General features: G+C 45.9%; 1 protein-coding gene and 1 long non-coding RNA gene across 5 annotated transcripts; one reads left to right on the top strand and one right to left on the bottom strand.

Annotated features, from left to right (window-relative positions):
• The first annotated feature begins 4,483 nt into the window (after positions 1–4,483).
• LOC144322373 (uncharacterized) lies at positions 4,484–10,120 on the top strand. 2 transcript variants are annotated; one of them, XR_013388031.1, is made up of 3 exons: positions 4,484–6,138; positions 7,323–8,302; positions 9,844–10,120. It is a non-coding gene; the product is annotated as an uncharacterized LOC144322373 (long non-coding RNA). The 2 variants fall into 2 exon arrangements; XR_013388030.1 differs by having other exon boundaries at positions 4,484–8,302.
• Positions 5,489–19,771, bottom strand: NUDT2 (nudix hydrolase 2). Of its 3 annotated transcripts, XM_077912324.1 has the most exons (4): positions 19,612–19,762; positions 14,280–14,381; positions 7,987–8,120; positions 5,489–6,077 (listed from the first exon to the last, which is right to left on the bottom strand). In XM_077912324.1, the coding sequence occupies exons 3-4, from the start codon at positions 8,111–8,113 to the stop codon at positions 5,761–5,763; spliced, it is 444 nt and encodes a 147-aa protein (XP_077768450.1). In that variant the 5' UTR covers positions 8,114–8,120; positions 14,280–14,381; positions 19,612–19,762; the 3' UTR covers positions 5,489–5,760. The 3 variants fall into 3 exon arrangements, with proteins under 3 accessions (XP_077768450.1, XP_077768448.1, XP_077768449.1); XM_077912322.1 differs by lacking the exon at positions 14,280–14,381 and having other exon boundaries at positions 19,612–19,771; XM_077912323.1 differs by lacking the exon at positions 14,280–14,381 and having other exon boundaries at positions 7,987–8,116; positions 19,612–19,766.
• Between the last annotated feature and the right edge of the window lie 92 nt (positions 19,772–19,863).

The following is a 19,863-nucleotide window of genomic DNA, read 5'->3' as shown; positions in this document are numbered from 1 at the left end:
TGAACTTACTGGGGCCCTGGCACCCACCGGTAGGCTGGGGAGTGACTGTAGAGGCAGAAGACCCAGCCTGAATCCTAAAAGTTTCCCTAAGTGGCTGGAGAACATGATTCACACTTGAATGGCCCTCCTGCTTTCTGTACAGTCTAAAGCCAGTTTAACCAACCTCTTGAGCCTTGGTTTCTTCATCTTTATTATTATTATTATTTTTTGAGAGTGAGAAAGAGAGAGAATAGGGGAGGGGCAGAGAGAGAATCTTAAGCAGACTCCATGGCCAGCACAGATCCCAATGCGGGGCTCCATTTCAAGACCCTAAGATTGTGATTTGAGCCAACATCAAGAGTCAGATGCTTAACTGACTGAGGCACCTAACCACCCCAGTTTCTTCATCTTTTGAATGGAATTTCTAGGATTCATTGAGATGTGCCTGTAAAGCACTTAGATAAAAATTGGCAAAGAGTAAGTCCTCAATAAATGGTAACTCCTATCAACTCTTATTTTAGACAAGGGACGCTAAACAAGAAACAAAGAGAATCTCCACCTAGAACCTGTGCTGTGCAATGTGGTAGTTACTACCCACATGTGGCTTCTTAAATTTAATTTTAAAATGAATTAGGGCAGCCTCGGTGGCTAAGCGGTTTAGTACCACCTTCATCCCAGGGTGTGGCCCTGGAGACCCGGGATCGAGTCCCACGTCAGGCTCCCTGCATGGAATGGAGCCTGCTTCTCCCTCTGCCTGTGTCTGTGCCTCTCTCTGTGTGTGTGTCTCTCATGAATAAATAAATAAAATCCTTAAAAATTTTTGTGAATGAGTTAATGAAATAAAATGTAAAATGCAGTTCTTCAGGCACACTAGCTATATTTCAAGTGTTCAAAAGCCATATGTGACCAGTGGGCAGGGCAGATTATAGTTGCAGAAGGTTCTAGTGGACAGCCCAAGATGGAGCAGTGTGTGCTAAGATGGCATGAGGAGGGATAAAGCCATCTGGCATGGGGGAGGTGGCATATACCCTTCCAAAGGGCATTAAGGGTCGGCAGCAGTGTCTTACAGCCTAGATGGGGGAGGAGGCAGACCATACCCACTGAGCACTCACTGTATGCTGGGACAGGGCCAAAGGGAAGAGTGCTCTTTTCTTGCCAATTCCATCAAACTGGCCCTTGGCTTGAGGTCTGGTTTCTAGTTAGGCTTCTGCCATTCTCGTTAATCACAAAAGCACAGATGAACAAACTGAAGCACTGAGAGAGGAGGGTATTGGCAGAAGATTAGTAACCAAGAATAGACTGGAACCTCATGTTCTGCATCTAGACACCTAGAATTTCCTACCCAGTATTGTCCTACCTTTCAAAGGCACGGCCCATCCCTAGTCTATATACCACTAAAGATGGGGAGACATCTGAAATGTGTATCTCTGAAGCTGCCACCCAGTGGTTCTGGGTCAAGAAGTGGCGGGGGGGGGGGGGGGACTTGAATGGCAGAAGCCATGAGAAAGAGCTGGATTTTGGGAGATAGGGGAAGGTGAAGAACTGGGCTAGAAGCTACCTCTCCCCTATTCTGGCCCCTTCCAGACTTGTCCAGCACCCCATCCCTGCCCCATCCTCTTGTGCATTCCAAATTTATGTCTCTCCACACATCTGGATGGAGGGGGATGTTTCTACTTCATGGGACTTCCAGCACCCTTGTATGGCCAGAATTCCTCATTTGTCTCCCCTGTAGTCCTGGGTTTTGTTGGTGGGGACTGATACGCAGGAATGAGGAACTCCTCCAGAGGTAATGGAGAGAGGGCCAGAGTGGCCACTGCAGGAAATCTGGAACTGGGGCCCAGTGCTCCCATTCTGTGACCCTGTGTACCCTGAGAGTCTGCCTTAGCCTCCCTTCCAAAACCACATGAATCAGCTGAACCCTAACCAAACCCTCTAAACCCAAGATGTAAGTTTTCTGAGGGTCTTTGCCCTGTTCCCCAAGGTTTGGGTCAAGTGTCCCTCACCCCAGTTGGCTGCAGAGCAAGCCTTCTGCTGGCTCGCCTCACCAGGTTTCTGGTCATTTCTCCCCTCCTCAGGTTCAAGGCCAATGCTGACCTCTCCAATCCCTTATTAATGCCAGCCTGTACCACTGCAGTGGCCCCCTAACTTTTTCCATTCTTGAACCCTTCAACCTAATCCATATAGCAGCTAAGGAAATCTTTCTGAAATTCAATCAAATCACTTAGAAAAATATCCAAGCTCTGATGTTCAAGGCCTCTAATATCTGAATACTTCTCATGCCTCTGTTTCTGTTTTATTCACACACACATACTTATGAACATAGTTTGAAAAGCATTTGAAGAAATACTACCTTCTGTTCTGAGAACAGCTGCACAGCATATCCCTGCAAGGGGAGGTCTGCCTGGACCCAGCCTTGAAGAAAACCCACAGTGCTAACTGGGTGATTTCCTTTCCTGTCTTTGTCCAACTCAGTGGGGCTTCGGCGGACACCCTCCCTTCTCTGGCACACACCCCAGCTCCCAAGGAACAACCTGGTTTTTATCTTAAGGCTAGTCATTTACTTCATAACCAAGAATCTTCCCAGCAGCTTGGGGGAAAGGGAGAGTCCTTTTTTTTTTTTTTTTTCAGTGTACTTTACCATTTTAAGGGAACATAGGGGAAAACAAAGGCTGACCTCTTTTTTTTTTTTTAAATATATTGAGATATAACTGACATAACATTATATTAATTTCAGGTGTACAACGTAAGATTCAATATTTCTATGTATTGCAAAATGATCAACATAGTAAGTTCAGTTAACATGTCACCATGCATAGTTACCAAAAAAATATTTTTCTTGCAATGAGAACATTCCAGATCTACTCTCCTAGCTACCTTCAGATATGCAGTACAGTTTTATTAACAATAGTCACCATGCTGTACATTACATCCCCATGACTTACTAATTTTATAGCTGGAAATTTGTATCTTTTGACTCCTTTACCCATTAGGGGAAGGGAGAATTCATGACCTTAATTAAGTGGCAAGCCCTGAACTTGGCTAGGGTCGGGCGAGGAATGGGAAAAGACAGAGAGGGGGTCCCGTCCTTGGGAGTCTCCAGTCTAAAGAACAGGAAGATTGTGCCTCTGTATTCTGTGTCCTTATGCTGTTTTTCCCTCCCAAGCCCCCCTTTTCCTTCCTCAAGGAGTCCAATTGAAAACTTCCTATTACATAATCCTGAGCAGGAGGTGGGCTGGGAGGGGAAGGGGTAGAGGAAGGCACAGAGCAGTCTCACTGGGCACCTACAGCACAGCCTCAAGGGGACAACAGGGGGTGCTGGCACAGCCCTCCTCTAGAAAAGGGACAGGTTGGGCCACAGTCTGGACCAATGGAAATGTAAGCCTCTGCTCCCCAAACATGGGAGCCCCACTTGGGGTCTCATATAAGTATGAGACTCCAAAAGTATTTTAATTGAAATTCTATCCTACCACCCAAACTACCATTATAAATTCATTCCTTTTGGGTCTTCAACTCAGCAAAGTGCCTACCATGTGGGTATAAGGCATCACATCTGGGAGTCAAGAGGGCATTTTAGTTTTCCAGGGCCCCCCCTGGCAGGGGTAAATCTGTTAAATGCTTCTTCACCCTGTGGTGGTGGAGGCAGTACTGGGGTAGACAGGTGGAGTTCCAAGAGGAGCCTCTTCAGGTATAGGTGGGGAAACAGGATAATATTTATAGGGTGGGTGGTTATTAGGGAAGGCTTCCAGGAGAACATGCTCTGGAGCTTGGAGGGCCTCAGATTGAAGGGGAAATTGTGGTCTCAGTCCCATATCTCTGGATGAGCTGGCCAGAAGCAAAGTGGGGATGATGACAAAGCCTACTTGCCTGCCATGTCCCAGTCTCAGTTCCACTCTCTCTGGCCTCATCCACCTCCTGTCACATGCCCTGGTTCCACCCTGCGGTCAATTCTCCCTGCCAAAAGTGGATGAATACAATTTATGGGGCTCCCCTCACCAAAGTACCTGTGTTTCAATGGAAAACTCTGTAAGGCCCAGAGGAATGACTTCAAAGCCATATACATGGTATTCTAAAGCACTTCCCTTGGGCACTTCATCCTCAAAGCACCTCACATATGGGTCATCTACCTTCTTAAGGTATAGGTAAGGTACCTATCTGCCAGGGCCATCTACCTTCTTAAGCCTCAATTTCCCCAGCTATAAAAATGAGCAGCAAAATTAGGTCATTTTCCAGGTCCCTTCCAACTCGGATGTATAAGGTTTTAGCATCTTGAACTTCAACAGCCTCCCATGCTGAGAGCACGGGGCTGGCCAACCCTTGTTAGGAGGCAGCTAGTCTGTGGTTTGGCACCACTGCCCAGCCAGCATTTATTAAATCAGTGGGATGTGGTCCCTGCTGGCCTGGAAAGAGAACATTAAGCTCCAAAAACTTCCTGCAGCAGGCCTCCTTCAGAGAGCACTGCTCAGAGGGGTGAGGAACAAAACTACTCAGGTCCTTGGCGGTGCTCCAAGATCCTGTTCGCTAGTATTTTTGCCCTGTCTGCACAGAGAGCCAGTGACTGAAAACATCTGGAAGCCTGGCTAAAGACCTGGGTGACTGCTCTTTCCTTCAGAGGTGGCTGTTCACGACCTTGGAAATCCAAATTGACCTTTGCCAATGCCCCTTCCCATCCAACCTTCTGCACTTCAATGGGCAACAACCCTTTAATAAAATCTGCATGAATCCATTTGCTAACAGCTTCTGGAAGGGCTGGAGGATCTAACACCCGCCCTGCATTCCTTGAGCCCTAGTAGCAAGGGAAAACAGGGCTGAGACCCAACTCTTGTGCCTCTGGGTCTTACAAGTGGAATTGGAGAGAAAGGGAGAAGGTAGGAAGAGAGAGACATCGATGATGAGAGCTTGCTAAAAGTGGAGAAGGCAGCTGCAGGTGAGGAGTGCACCGGTGGAGTGATGGGGTTGCTGGGTAGCCTAGCAGAGTCCCCCTGGCCTGGGCGTGCCTCTTGCCAGTGACCTTAGGTCACTATGGCCCATGGTGACTCTGGGAGGCAGGGCTGGGCTGTGAGGTTTGGGTCCATGTGTCACTGACCTGGTGGTCCAGAGCTGCCTGTCCCTCGTCTCCCTCTTATGGCCTGGACTATGTCGCAAATTCCTTGGGTCTCTATTTTAGGAAGTATCTACCAAGCACCTACAACATATGTGCCGGTGTTGGGGACAGATACATTAGCGAGTAGAACAAACCCAATTCCTGCACTCTAGTCCCACTCGCTTGTATATCCTGTCTGACTACAGGTCACAAAGTCTCAGGTACACTGGTGGGGTGTGGTGAGAGTGCTTGGAGTTCCAGAGGCAGCAGAGCCACCCTAGCAGTGCCTCGTCTCCCCCATTCCAACTCCTCCCTTAGCTTTTCTGGGGTATAGTGCATGGACACAGGACACCCTCTGGCTAAGGTCAGAGCTCCATTTTACTCTAGCTTTCTCCCCACCAAGGGCAAGAGTCCAAGAAAGACAACAGGTTAGATGGACAGACAAGCTGCCTGAAGTTTATTTATAAAGTACAAGGACGCACTTACCACGCCTAGACTTTTCTCTTTTTTAAAACTCATTTGTCTTCCTTTTCACTCTGAGACCTTCCTTTCCTCTTAGAATTCTCAGCTGATTTTACTATCCTATCTGCTCTTTGCCATGATGAGCGAAAAACCAACACAACCTTCCCTGGAGCTGACGGTATTCATCTCAGAAGGCCCTCAAGGATCCTACTGAAGTAAATGACTCTCCTCTGGTCAGCTCAGGATGCTGTGGAGCAGAGAAACTGGTGTCCTTCTTGGAGCACTGCCTTCATTTCCTTGAACTGAGCCAACTGGCAGGCCTCATCTAGCCCCAGCCAGCGGTAGGCTTGGTGCTCTTGGGAGAGGCTGATCTCCACATCGTAGTCCTTCACCTCAGCCAGCCAGTAGATGACTATTTTAGGCTTGTTCCTGGCCACATAATTGAGCTCCCTTCTGAACCCCTCAATGATGGTCAGCTGGCCTGCTGCTATGCCTGCTTCCTCCTGAGTCTCCCGCAAGGCCGTTTCCAAGTCATCTTCTCCTGGTTCCACATGGCCTGGTTAGGAAAAAAGAAGAAAAGGAGGAAGAGATAATCTTTAGCAAAGTGGAATTTTCAGGTCCGGTGATTTAAAGATGGGGTCTTTGGTCACTTTTCTAGATGTTGCTGGGCTAAAGGGGCTCTAGGAATGGGGCACAGAGCAGGTAGTGTCCAGGCAATTCCTCCTCCCCACCCCACTTCCTCTGTAGAGAGTTAAACAGACCAAGTGTTTGGCAAGACTAGTCTAGAAGACAGCTCTTCAGTGATGAGAGAGATGGCCTCCCTCAGACCTCTGCTTTCTTATCCTTTGGCGCTCTCCTCATTCCATGTTCTCAGGGAGACTTTTCCCTTGGAGACCTTAAATCGATTTTCCGAAGGAGGGGCAGTCTTCCTGGCAGATGGGAGCTGGCTGAAGACGGAGCACTTTGCCTACCGTCCACAGCGAGGACTTCACGTTGTCTTAGCTGGTCCCTGAAGTCCCAGGGTCAACAGACGGGCTCCAAGCCCTGCACTGCGGCACCGGCAGCTGTTTCCAAGTAGCTAGCAAGGCTTTTCCAAATTGTTTTCATCTTTCTAACTGAGCAAGGCCAGATTCCAGTTTCACAGGGAAATTCCTGATGGGAACTTAGATTCAGGACAAGCTGAGAGCCAGTTCTAAGAAATTTTTTTGGCAAGACCCAAACCCAAGCAGACAGCTGCCAAGAAACTGTTGTATGAGAGCCTGAAGCTCTGCAGACTGGAAGCAGCATTCAGTTTTGCTTCTAGGCCCCCCCTGCAAATTCTAAGCCTGCCCGGAGGGGCCAAGATGGACAGGGAGGGGTCTGGCAGCTTCTGTCAGCACATGGCTGCAGCGGAGTTGCTGGGGGCCTCGGGGTTCGGGTGCTCCTGGGGAGCAGGAATTGTTAGCTGTTCCCTTCCTGGTTCAGAAACTATCCTAGCCGCCCTCCTTCCCAGGGGTTCTCACAGCAGTGCCCTGAGCCAGCTTGCTGCACAGCTCCCACAGGGAGCAACCAGGAGTCAGGACTTAAAAACCCAGTCTGGTCCATGGCTTCTGGGGAACTTTCTCTGTATAGCACCCATGCAGTCATGTACACAAAGCTGGGTAAGTACTGCATGGGAGGGGGGCAGTGGTGAGAGGTGTGCTGGTGGTGAGAGAGGGGACACGGATTCCCATGCCCCACCCATTCTTTCTGAACACGCCCTTCCCAACAGCATCTATGCTGCATTCTACCCATCAGTGTTAACAGGGTGATTTCTCCCTAGGTCCCAGCAGAACACAATTTGGAGAGGTCCTTTGAAATCTTTCAGTGAGAGGTACTAAGCAGTATGACTTTGGCAACCAGGAGACAAGTGTGAATATTTCTATTCATAGTATTTGTGACACTTCTGTCCCTTTCTTTCACCTTATTTCTCCTTAGTGAAACACAAATGTGCAAAGTTTATTTCCTATTCCCCTTTCCTTATTTTCCTCCCACCCTTGATCCTTGTTCGCCCCTCTCCCATGGCACTCCCCTTTAAAGCCCCTGCTCCCTTCTATCTTGGGACCGTTCACTCTGGGCTCCTGACCTGTAACCCAGTAATGACTTGACCCCAAGGTCCCCAATTCCCAGCCCAGTGCCTTTTCTCCTACCCATTTACCACAGAGGCTGGTGCTTCAGTGAGTGATAGTCTCTCTCTCTCTCTCTCACACACACACACACACAAACACACACACACATGCTGCTCTGCTCCGGGATTCAATCACAGAGTACTATTTCCAGCTCCAGGCTGGCATGGAGACCACGTATGCAGAAAGGATCAAGGGTTCCTGCCTACCCCACCTCCTTCTGCTGCACAGTCACTGGGACGTAAGCCTTATGGGGGGCCTGGTAAGGTGGCTTTTCCAGCAATGCTCGGCACTTGAGAGCCAGCCCCCTCTGCCTCACACCTTTGGGAGGAGTCCAGTGATGAATGCCATCTGACGCCTGCAGCAGTAGAAACTCAATTGTGGGATTCTCCACCTTGGGAATGAGCCGTCTTCGGAAGATGATCAAGCCACACGCTCTCAGGGCCATGGTCTATCTGAGGATTTAACAAAGAAGATGTGAGACATTGGAAGTTACATGAAACAGGAAAATGCATCCTGGGGGCAGCATCTGGTACTGGGGAGTAGCACAGATCAGCTAACAGTGACCTCATCAACTACAGAAAAAGGCAGCATACCAAGGACCAGCTGGAGAAAGCCAGGAATCAGAGACTGATTTGTGAGTGATGGTAGGACCCTGGCTCCTACCCTGTCAGTGCAGCTCTATCCCAACTCCTCCAGGTTTCCCTGCTAAGACACAGGGCTGGTATGCGTGTTAAGAGATCAGAGGTCCTCAGAGGCAAATCGTCTGAACCTGGCGAGATGCAGGGAATGGGAGATGAGGAATGTTATCAGCAAACCCATGGTTCCACTTCCCTCAGCCTTCAGCTTGAGTTTGTGGGGCAGAGACTCCAACAATGTGGTTTCTGATGGCCTGAGGGGTCACATAGGAAAGGTAGCTTGGTGTACTAAAAACATTTTTGTTATTGGTATTTTTAGTCTTTTTTTTTTTTTTTTTTAAGATTTTACTTATTTATTCATGAGAGACACACAGAGAGAGGCAGAGACATAGGTAGAGGGAGAAGCAGGCTCCCCACAGGGAGCCTGATGTGGGACTCGATCCCAGGACCTTGGGATCATGACCTGAGCCAAAGGCAGCTGTTCAACCACTGAGCCACCCAGGCGTCCCTATTTTTAGTCTTTTATCCATGTTTTAGAATGTTACACATTCACATTTTACACATTCACATTCACATGGTTCAAAATTCAAAGTAAGAAAAGGCGCACAGAATAGAAAGTCTCTTTCCCACCCAATGAGCAGCACACTAGCTTAGTGGTCAAGAGTGTGAAGCTGCAGTCTGGGTTCGAGTTCTGACTTTGCCACTTATTCACTGTGTGATCAGTTTCCTAAGCCTTAGTTTCCTCTGCTCCTAGGCCTCAGTTTCCTCTGCTGTAAGACAGGATAATAATAGTTCTACCTCACAGGGTTGCTGGGAGGATTACATGACTTAACTTGTAAAGTGCTTTTGAACAGTGCCTGGCATGTAATAAGTCCTCAGTAGGTTTCAATATGCATTGGAAAATGTCTGGAAGGATACACATCATTAATAGTGTTTTCTGGAGGATGACATTATGGCGAGACTTTCATTTTCTAGTCCCTATATTTCTGTATTGTTTAGAAGTTCACAGAGAAGGGATCCCTGGGTGGCGCAGCGGTTTAGCGCCTGCCTTTGGCCCAGGGCGCAATCCTGGAGACCCGGGATCGAATCCCATGTCGGGCTCCCGGTGCATGGAGCCTGCTTCTCCCTCTGCCTGTGTCTCTGCCTCTCTCTCTCTCTCTCTGTGACTATCATAAATAAATAAAAATTAAAAAAAAAAAAAAAAGAAAAAACAAAACAAAAAAACAACAAAAAAAAGAAGTTCACAGAGAACATTTATTAATTTTATAATCAGCAATTCGGTCTTTTTTAAAAAAATTCCTCCCCCCCAAATTTTTTTCCCCTTTATTTGGAAGAGATAGAGCACAAGCAAGGGGAGCAGCAGGCAGAGGGGGAGCTAGACACAGGATCCTCGCCAAGCAAGGAACCCAATGCAGGGCTTGATCCCAAGACTCCAGGATCATGACTCTAGCTAAAGGCAGACACTTAACCAACTGAGCTACCTAGGCACCCCAATTCAGTCTTAAGTCTTTTTCATTTCAGTTTTTTCTTTCCATTTCAGAAAAGAATGTCAACAACAAAAGACAGAAAGGGAGAAGAGTAGGAATATCTGCAGCAGCGAAAAAACAATTCATTATCTGAAGGGGGACACGTGGGATCCCTGGGTGGCGCAGCGGTTTGGCGCCTGCCTTTGGCCCAGGGCGCGATCCTGGAGACCCGGGATCGGGTCCCACGTCGGGCTCCCGGTGCATGGAGCCTGCTTCTCCCTCTGCCTATGTCTCTGCCTCTCTCTCTCTGTGACTGTCATAAATGAATAAAAAGAAAATTAAAAAAAAAAAGAGTAAAATGATTCTTAAAAAAAAATGAAGGGGGACACGTCATCAAGGTAATAAAAAATATGGAAGATCTCTTATGTAAGGCCTCACTAAAGAAAATGTGTCACTTGTTCAGTCAACAAATATTTACTGATACTATGTAATAAGTACTATGCTAGGCCTTTGCTCTCATGCAGTTCATATTTTAATGGGAGAGGCAGATTTTTTAAAAAGATTTATTTATTTTAGAGAAAGAGAGTGCACATGAGCTGGGGGAGGAGTGCAGGAGAGGGAAAAAATCTCAAGCAGACTCCGTGCTGAGCTCACAGCTGGCCGTGGGGCTCAATCCCACAACCCCAAGATCATTACCTGAGCTGAAACCAAAAGCTGGACGCTTAACCGACTGCACCACCCTGGTACCCTGGGAGAGGCAGATTTTAATCAATTAAGCAAATTAAAAAATAACTGCCAATAATGTATGTGCTACAAAGGAAAAATGTGTGATAGGTAACCTGACCTTGTCTGAGGGATCAAGAAAGGTTTCCTGGAGGAAGGGATATTTGAGCAGAGAAGTAAGGACGAGTAAAAGGTAAGCTGGCAATGGGAAGGAGGGGAGAAAGCATGTTCCAGGTGGAGGGGACAGCATGGGCAAAGGCCCTGAGGTGGGATGACAGAACTGAAAGAAAATCAGGTGTCTCAAGTGCAGCAAAGGCAAGTCAGTAGGGCCTCATCTGAAAGATTCCAGGGCCAAAGAAGGAGCTGGTGCACATAGACAGGCAGAGCTGATGCAGAGAGGATGGCTGGAGCAGGAGGTGATGGTTTCCATGGCTCCTTTGCTGTTAATCAAGATGAGCCTGGGGGCACTGCACTGGGTCAGTTGGCCTTGAGCGTCTGCCTTCAGCTCAGGTCATGGTCCTGCGTCCTGGGATTGAGCCCCACATCGGGCTCCCTGTTTGGCGGGGAGTCTGCCTCTCCCCCTTTCTGCCCCTCTCTCCACTTGTGCGTGTGCGCATTCTCTCTCTCTCAAATAAATAAAATCTTTAAAAAAAGATGAGCCTGAATCTGTCAAAGGCACAAAAATCAGACCCATTTTGAAACTCAATTCAGGATAATTCTCAGGACTGCCAACAGATGGCTTACCAAAAACCCAAACGCACCCAACACTGTGATCTTTCCAAATGTTTTGAAACCTGTAACGAGTTTTTTAAGATTGGAAATAATCTCAAATTTTTTTTAGTTTTGTTTTTTATTTTTTTATTTTATTTTTATTTATTTATGATAGTCACAGAGAGAGAGAGAGAGAGAGAGAGAGAGAGAGGCAGAGACATAGGCAGAGGGAGAAGCAGGCTCCATGCACCGGGAGCCGGACGTGGGATTCGATCCCGGGTCTCTAGGATGGCGCCCTGGGCCAAAGGCAGGCGCTAAACCGCTGCGCCACCCAGGGATCCCTGTTTTGTTTTTAAATATTTTATTTTAGGGGGCACCTGGGTGGTTCAGTGGTTGAGCATCTGCCTTGGCTCAGGTGGTGATCCTGGGGTCCTGGGATCAAGCTGTTTCTCCCTCTATGTCTCTGCCTCTCTCCGTGGGTCTCTCATGAATAAATATGATTTTATTTATTTATTCATGACAGACAGAGAGAGAGAGAGGCAGAGACACAGGCAGAGACACAGGCAGAGGGAGAAGCAGGCTCCCTGTAGGGAGCCTGACATGGGACTTGATCCCGGGTCTCCAGGATCACACCCCCGGCCGAAGGCAGCGTCAAACCGCTGGGCCATCGGGGCTGCCCAAAGATTTTATTTTATTTTATTTTATTTTATTTATTTTATTTTATTTATTTTATTTTATTTTATTTTATTTTATTTTATTTTATTTTATTTTATTTTATTTTTTTAATTTTTGACAAAGATTTTATTTTTAAGTAATCTCCATACCCAATGTGGGGCTTAAACTTACAACCATGAGATCAAGGATCACATGCTTCTACCGGCTGAGTTAGCCAGATGCCCCTCAAAATTTTTTTTTAAAGATTTTATTTATTTATTCATGACAGACAGAGGCAGAGACATAGGCAGAGGGAGAAGCAGGCACCCTGCAGAGAGCCTGATGCGGGACTCGATCCCAGGACCCTGGGATCACAACCTGAGCCAAAGGCAGTTGCTCAACCACTGAGCCACCCAGGTGCCCCTCAAATGGGGTTTTTGAAATGGTCTGTGCTCTTGTATACTATTGGTAGGAGAGAAAATTAGCATATCCCCTTAGGAGGGCAATTTGGTAATAATTATCAAAACATAAAACACATATTCCCTTACCCCTAGCAATTCCATTTCTAGGCATCTAACATACAGAAATACATGTTTAAGACATATACACAAGGATGTTCATGACAACCTTGTTTGCAATATCAAAAAAAGGCAGAAACAATATCCATCAATATAGGAATGGTTAAATAAAGTACAGTCTTTCTATATGATGGGGAATGTTATGAAGCCATTTAAAAAATAAGGAAGTGGGGTGCCTGAGTGGCTTAGTCTGTTAAGTATCTGCCTTTGGCTTAGGTTATGATCCCAGGGGCCAGGATCAAGCCTCAAGTTGGGTTCTCAGCTCAGTGGGGAGCCTTCTTCTCTCTCTACTCCTCCCTCCTGCTCTGCTCTGCACTCTCTCTCTCTCCCTCCCTCTCAAATAAATAAAATCTTAAAAAAATAAGGTAAAGCCAAATATGTTGCTTTTAAAATATTTTCAGACAAATGAAAAAGGTATGATTCAGAATAAAATGTATAACAGGATCTTGTTTGTTTAAAATTCATATGTAAACTGGTAGTAGGCTTTTTTTTTTTTTAAGATTTTATTTATTTGAAAGAGAAAGAGAGAGAGAGAAAGAAAGGAGACAGAGGGAGAAGCAGACTCCCCACTGAGCAGGGAACCCCACATGGGGCTTGATCCCAGGATCCGAAGATCATGACCTAAGCTGAAGGCAGACGCATAATCAACTGAGCTACCCAGGTACCCTAGTAGCAGGCTTTTAAAAACATTATATTCTATTTCCCTGGTCTCCCTATTTATGCTAAGAACGTTCACCATTCTGGAAACCAAAAAGAAACAGCCTGTCACCACAGAACTGGTGAAAAGAGATTTCAAATTATTGGTTTCAGGTTCAGGCAGAAAGAGGTACTTGATCCCATGCCCTCCTATCAGGAAGCTCATAAAATATTAGCAAGTTACAGGTGGAGGACACCTTGCTCCCGTTTTGGGTAGAGTCCCATGGAGTGAATATTGGAGTCGCTAGGTAAGTTTAGGGATTCAAGACTAGAGACCCTGCCTTGGATAGGAAGCCCCAGAGCATTGCTCTACACCACTGCCATCACGAATACATCATGGGGAAACAACAGCACCTGAATGGGGGGCCAAGAGACAAGCATGGGGTGGCCATGCGGAGCCACTGGAAAGAAGGGAGCAGGCCAATATTTTCCCATGGGGGAGAGGCTTAGGGTAGTGACAAGGGCACACTTAGCAAAAATGTATCTCAGTAGACACCAACGTGTAGGGGTAACCACATCTATGAACCAGACCAACCAATGGTTCATTGCAATGGAACCAAAAGAGCTAGGATCAGATGTCCACTTTCTACCTATACTATAGACCCACGGAGAGGACAGTTATTCCAGAAAGGCAAAACTCCTGCCTACCCTTTCAATTTCTTAGCTTGAGCCAGCTGTTTTCTAGAATTTCTCTCTCCTTCCCTATACACATTACTTCCTCCTCATGCTTTCTTTCTTTCTTTCTTTCTTTTTTTTTTTAAGATTCTATTTATTTATTCATGAGAGACAGAGAGAGAGAGTGAGCCAGAGACACAGGCAGAGGGAGAAGCAGGCTCCATGCAGGGAGCCCGATGTGGGACTCGATCCCTGGTCTCCATGATCACGCCCTGGGCTGAAGGCGGCACTAAACTGCTGAGCCACCCAGGCTGCCCCCTTCATGCTTTCAGAAGCAGCTCAGTGTCACCTCTTCTGTGAAGCCTTCTGGCTTCTAATCATTCCATCTTTTGGGCCTTTAGCATAGCTTGAATAAACTTCTGTAGGGTTTGACTGGAGAAGTAAAACACTATGAGACAATTAAGGATTTAGTGTAGGGATTAGAGCTTGTACAATTGTGGAAGCTGATGGAGTAATCCATGCAACTCTGTCACCTCTGCATCTGGTGGTGAACTCGAAGTCTCTATAGGTCAGCAAGGCCAGCAGTTGGGAAGGAAAGCTGGATGTGAAGTGGAAAGAGCAAGGAAAACTGGAACCTGTGAAAACAAACCAGATCCTATGAGGACAAGAACCCCTGAGGACAAACTGAAACCTTTGACTTCCTAACTTAGAGGAGAAGCTGGAGCCCTTTGCCATAGAGCTGAAGGTACATCTGGCCCAGCACTCAGAGTATCTGAAGGAGGAGACTGAGCAGGAGGTGGGGAGCTGGGGCCCTGGGTGCCTTATCCAGCACCAACAGGGGAACCAGCAAGTCAGTATCAAAAGGTATGCACTGCCACATGCTTGGTATCCCACTCTGTCCTTCATAATGTACTGGCTGCTACCTCACTTCAGCTTTCCAGATCTTGCACAAAATTTTCTTTAGGTCGACCCTAACTTGGAACCATATAGAAAGGGAATCCTGGGAAACATAGTTCCAGCCTAGCCAAGTGGACACAGTACAAAGCCACCACAAGCACAATATCTAGTCTGGTAAGTCTCAATCTGTACCTTTGGCAGCAAGAGCCAGACTATGCACTCTGTCTCCTTGGGACCCAGCACAGCAGCTTTCAACAGATGTTCATTGACTCAACAGAACACTCTCCCCACATCCCACTCAAACAAATGCTCAGGGTATGTTCTGGGATTTTGGGAAATCGTCCAGTGTTTTCCTGAAGAGTGCCATTTACATAAAAGTCAATGGAGCTATTGTTGTACGTTTTCTGTTTTTCTGGAAACCATGGATTGAAACTGTCCTGGGGTTTGAAAGTAGCCAGCTTATACACACACGCGCACGCACACACACACACACAGCATGCACGCATGCACTCACACACATGACTCCAAGTGGATTCAAACCTCAGGGGGTTAAAGAACACAGCATCCAATATGCAAATATGCTTGCAGCCAGGATTGCAGAGATGAGAACTCCAGGCTGACAGCAGGCAATTCACACTTCAGAAAAGTGGCAAAGTGCCTTAGGTGGTTAAAAAAAACCTGAACAAAAAAGTCCTCAATGTCATCAGAAGGTTCCAGAAGCTAAGGAAAAATGCTCTTGTCTTTCTCTATATATACATTTCCCTTACAGCTGAGGAGGTTCAGGACCTAGGTGCCAAAAAATAATTCACAGATAAACGGCTGTACTGATGTGTTGTGTTCCAATGTTTTCATCAAATTAATCAGAGTGCTATTGCAAGCCTAGCTCAACCTCCCAAAGAAGGCCTCATAAATACATCTTTAGATATAGAAAGAGTACCTCAAATCCTTTCCTCATGTCCTTATAATCTAAAATCCCTTTAGTGGAAACTGTTTCATGCCACCATGTTATCAATTAAGCATCTACACTGGGCCAGCTATCCTGTGCAAGGTTCTTCACATGTGTATTTCTAATATTCAAGACAAGTCTTCATGATAAGCACAACTGTCTTCAGTTTTGCATGAGGAAACTAAGATTCAAAAAGGTTAAAATACTTGCCCAAGAGCATAGCTGGTCTGTGAATGGGAAGATTTGAATCTAAGTAAGCCTAACTCCAAAGTGTTTATTTTTTTCCCTTCTATAATTCTGCTTAATGTAAAAGAGCAGAGCTTAAGGCAAAATGGTACTGAGAGAGGACATGCAAATAATTTATAAAAATTATTTCCAGTTCCCAAATTCCCAGTCTTTGATCTATATGCACATAGAGGATTTTAAAGGTACCTAGCTGGAATCTTTTCCACAGGACAGGTATTAGTTGAGGGAGGTGGAGAGGGTGCATAGATGAAGGTCCTGGTGCTCAGAGATGACCCTGGAGAGGTAAAGTTTAGCCTAAGGCCCCGAAACTTTGCCTATCTGATAAGGGTTTCTATGCGTCCTCTGCTTTTTCTCTGGGAAGCAGGAACCTAAAATCACATGTTCAAAACCATACCAGGTAGCCTGAGAGTTCCCCTGAACCAAGTGTTGGGAATACTTTTAGTGCTAGCCTTGAACAAGCACACAACTAACTTGGGGTGCTGGTATGCAGGAAAGTTGCCCAGGCCCACTCCACTGGGAGGAGGAAAGCCACCTCCACCTGCCTACAAGCAACTCTGACTGTTCAGTTTCCTCTCTTCCCATATCATAATGGTCTTTTCTGATTCTTTAACTCCCCTTTACCCTTTCAAAGGATTGAACACAAATGAGGTGCCCATCTCTGAATAAAGCTCTTTCTTGTAACAACAACAACAACACAAAGAGAAAAAGAAAAAAGCTCCCAACTACTGTGAATAAATTGAGACAAAGAAAATGTTTCCTCACTGCCCCTTTCCCTGGACACCTGCCTGACACTCTCTTCTGACAGAAACCAATTTGCTGAGTCATCTTGCTATCTTTGCCATTTGGCTGAGGACAGAAACAGGAGATTTCACCTGTTATGGCATGAATATTAGCTTCTAGGATGAGGCCAAAGTCAGACAAGGTTGGAACAAAAATCATTCCTTGTGAAGGGGATCTGTTAAGTGGCCTATTAGTGCCATCTGCTGTACAGTTCTAGAAAGTAAACATGGGTAATTCTAATATTAGAGCCTGAAGGGATTTACTTACTCATCTAACATCTGTTGAGTGTCTCCTACTCGACCAGCAGCGTGATGGGATTGAAGAGTGGGTATGAAGCTGAATATTATAAACCCCAGCTTCCTAAGGGTTCACAGCCTCAGAAAAGTAGAAGGTACTTTGACAAAGTTGACAGTTTGTTTTGTGCAAAATAGGGGTATGTGTAAGATGGAAAGGAAGCAAAGAAGAGAGTGATTTTCTTTGGGTCAAAGGGGCACCCCACAAGGATTCTGAAGGATGGCTAGGAATTCACCAGGCAGAATAAAAGTGGAGGAAAGGAGCATTCCAGACAAAAGGAGGAAGGTGGGCAAAAGCTCTCAAGCACAAAATGACATTCCACTAATAAACAGTTTAGTTTATATTCTATAGGCAATGAGGAGCCTTTTAGGCAGGGCTGGTAATTGTATTGACATTTTACAAAGACATTCTGGCAGCACTGAAGGTGGCGAATGGATTAGAAGATTGGAGGCAGGAACCAATTTGTTACAAATCTGTTGCCAACAATCCAGATGACAAATGATAGAGTTAAATTAAGGCAGAGAGGAGGAGAATGAGGAAGGGATGAATTTGAGAGATATCTCAAAAAGAAAACCAACAGTATTTGTTTCATTGTCCAAGGAAGAGGGGTGGGAGATAGGGAGGGAGAGAAAGAAAGGTGAGTGGAAAGGTTGTTCGGTTTGGGTGACAAGAAGTTGGTGGAGTAGGGAGTAGAAGGTAAGCTAATGCTTTGTTTGGGAGAAGATGAATTTGAAGTGCTATTGACTACCCACAAGGTAAATGAACTGAAGGAATTGTGTTCAGTGATCATCATCTCATTCCATCTCTTCATTTTCCAAGGTGAAAATTTCCTATTGGAGAAAGATCTTGCTCCCAACATAGGTACTTCTGGAAGCCATCTTCCTCCATTTAGGTAAGCCTTCTGTGCATCTGGTATTCAAAGCATTTTATCCTCCTTCGGGCAGAAACAACATGAAAAAGCATGGCTAACTGTACAGTGGGAAACACCTAGGTCCCTAATTCAACAGTTGTATTACTGTAAGCAAAATACTTCTTTAAGCCTCATTTTCTCATCTGTAAAATGAGGGTAACTTCTACATGATTGTTGTAGTGGGTTTTTTTTAACATATATTTTTAAATATTTAATTTATTTATTCAACAGAGAACGCACAAGCAGGGGGAGCGGCTTCAGAAGCAGGCTCCCTAAGGACTGAGGAGCCCAATGCAGGGCTCTATCTCAGGATCCTAGGATCATGACCTGAGCCAAAGGCAGATGTTTAACTAACTGAGCCACCCAGGCGCCCCTGTTTTAGAGTTTAAAATAAAGAATGTATACATAGGACCATATCAGAAGTACTGAATATGTATGAGTCACTTTCATCCGTTATCATAAAAGGTCATCGGGAAGCTTCTGTTATGTTTTAATGGCACGCTCTTAACTTTTATTGATAGTTGAATCAAATGGCTTTTCGTATATTCAGCAAAACTGCTGGTAAGCACACTGCTCACCACACCATTATATTCCTCACATATAAAGTACAAGATATAAATTCCTTTCAATGAAAGTACTAGGAAGAATTTTCACTTTTGAAAAATGGTTTCCTTAATTATTTCTCTGACAAGTTTTGAGCTAAATTGGGCACTTGCAGTGAGTCCACTGGCCTCGTTAGCTAGTATATTTGTTTGTTTCTATTATGAAGGTAATAGGTACTTTTTTTTTTTTTTTTTTGAGGAGTTATGGCTTGTCAGGTGTTGTGCCAAGTGCTTTACTTTCCTTATTTCATTTAAACTTCACAACAACCCTGTGAGCCTTTACCAGGGTTTTTCAGATGAAGAAAAAGGAAAGATGTGTCTGGGTAGACTGAAAAGCAGGTCTGCCTGACTCCCATCATTGCTCTTTTAACGTCAACTCTGTATTTGAGTTTTACATTTGGCTATTTGATTGCATTCGGTTTAAGTTGCCACATATATAAATATTTTTGCTTTTCTTTTCTTTCTTCCTTTCTTTCAGAGATACAATAACAAATACATAGAGCCCAAACCAGGCCAGAACAAGGGAAAAGAAAGTTCTGTTTTAGGCGGTGGGACTGATGTGATTTTCTTAAGACTTTTTTTTATTTGATTGTGAGTGAGAGAGCGAGCACGAGGCGCGGGAGGGAGAAGGAAGAAGCAGACACCCTGCTGAGCAGGGAGCCTGACAAGGGGCTCCATCTCAGGACCCCAGAATAATGACCCGACCTGAAGGCAGATGTTTTTTTTTTTTTTTTTTGAAGGCAGATGTTTAACCCACTAAGCCACCGAGGCAACCTGGTGATTTTTTTTTTTTTTTTTTTACTATTGCTATAATTGCCAAGATATTATCCATTCAATAAATGAAACAATTAAAACATACAAAATCTATTCTGGAAAGCAGACGGGGCATAAAGAGTAACAACAAAGTGAAACTGAGGCCAAGGCACTCTCGCCGCCGATCCCTAAATTCGGAACTGTAGAATTCCGCCGCCGCACCCCATCACCAAGCGGACCAGCAAGGCTCAGAACCCTCCCCTCTCCCTGAGCTTAGAGGAAAACTGAAGTTCTCCGAGGGCCTGGCCGGCCCACGCCTCACGTCCACCTTTGACGGTGCAACGACGGAAGCTCATTCAGCTGCATTCCCATCGCTCCAACCCTCAGCTCCTCCGTGGGTGAACTACACCCAGAGGCCCCTCTCTAAGACTACTCACCCAACACCCAGGGCGGCAGGAGGCGGGCCTTGAACCGAAAGGGGGAGTACGCTGACCGATTGTTGGGCTGCGCTTAGAGCGACCAACAGTAGAGGGCAAAAGGCCCTTCCACCCGCCTCAAAGAGGCTTTCCTTTCACTTAGAACGTCGCGAGAGCCTCACTCAAGCGATACGATTGGTTGAAAGACGCAGCGTGAGAGTTACGCCCACTGTTTCTTCGGGTCCCTGATTGGTCTTCTAGAGAAGAAGGACT

This window comes from Canis aureus, chromosome 10, assembly GCF_053574225.1.
Source record: "Canis aureus isolate CA01 chromosome 10, VMU_Caureus_v.1.0, whole genome shotgun sequence".
NCBI lineage: Eukaryota > Metazoa > Chordata > Mammalia > Carnivora > Canidae > Canis > Canis aureus.
This window is presented reverse-complemented; position numbering and strand designations above follow the sequence as displayed.

What these genes read in the sequence shown, in the direction of transcription:
- NUDT2 (XM_077912322.1), bottom strand. Translation starts at nt 8,113, where the DNA reads ATGGCCCTGAGAGCGTGTGGCTTGATCATCTTCCGAAGACGGCTCATT. An exon ending in TCACTGGACTCCTCCCAAAG is followed by an intron (nt 6,078 to 7,986) that starts GTGTGAGGCAGA and finishes TTTCCTAACCAG; the next exon opens with GCCATGTGGAACCAGGAGAA.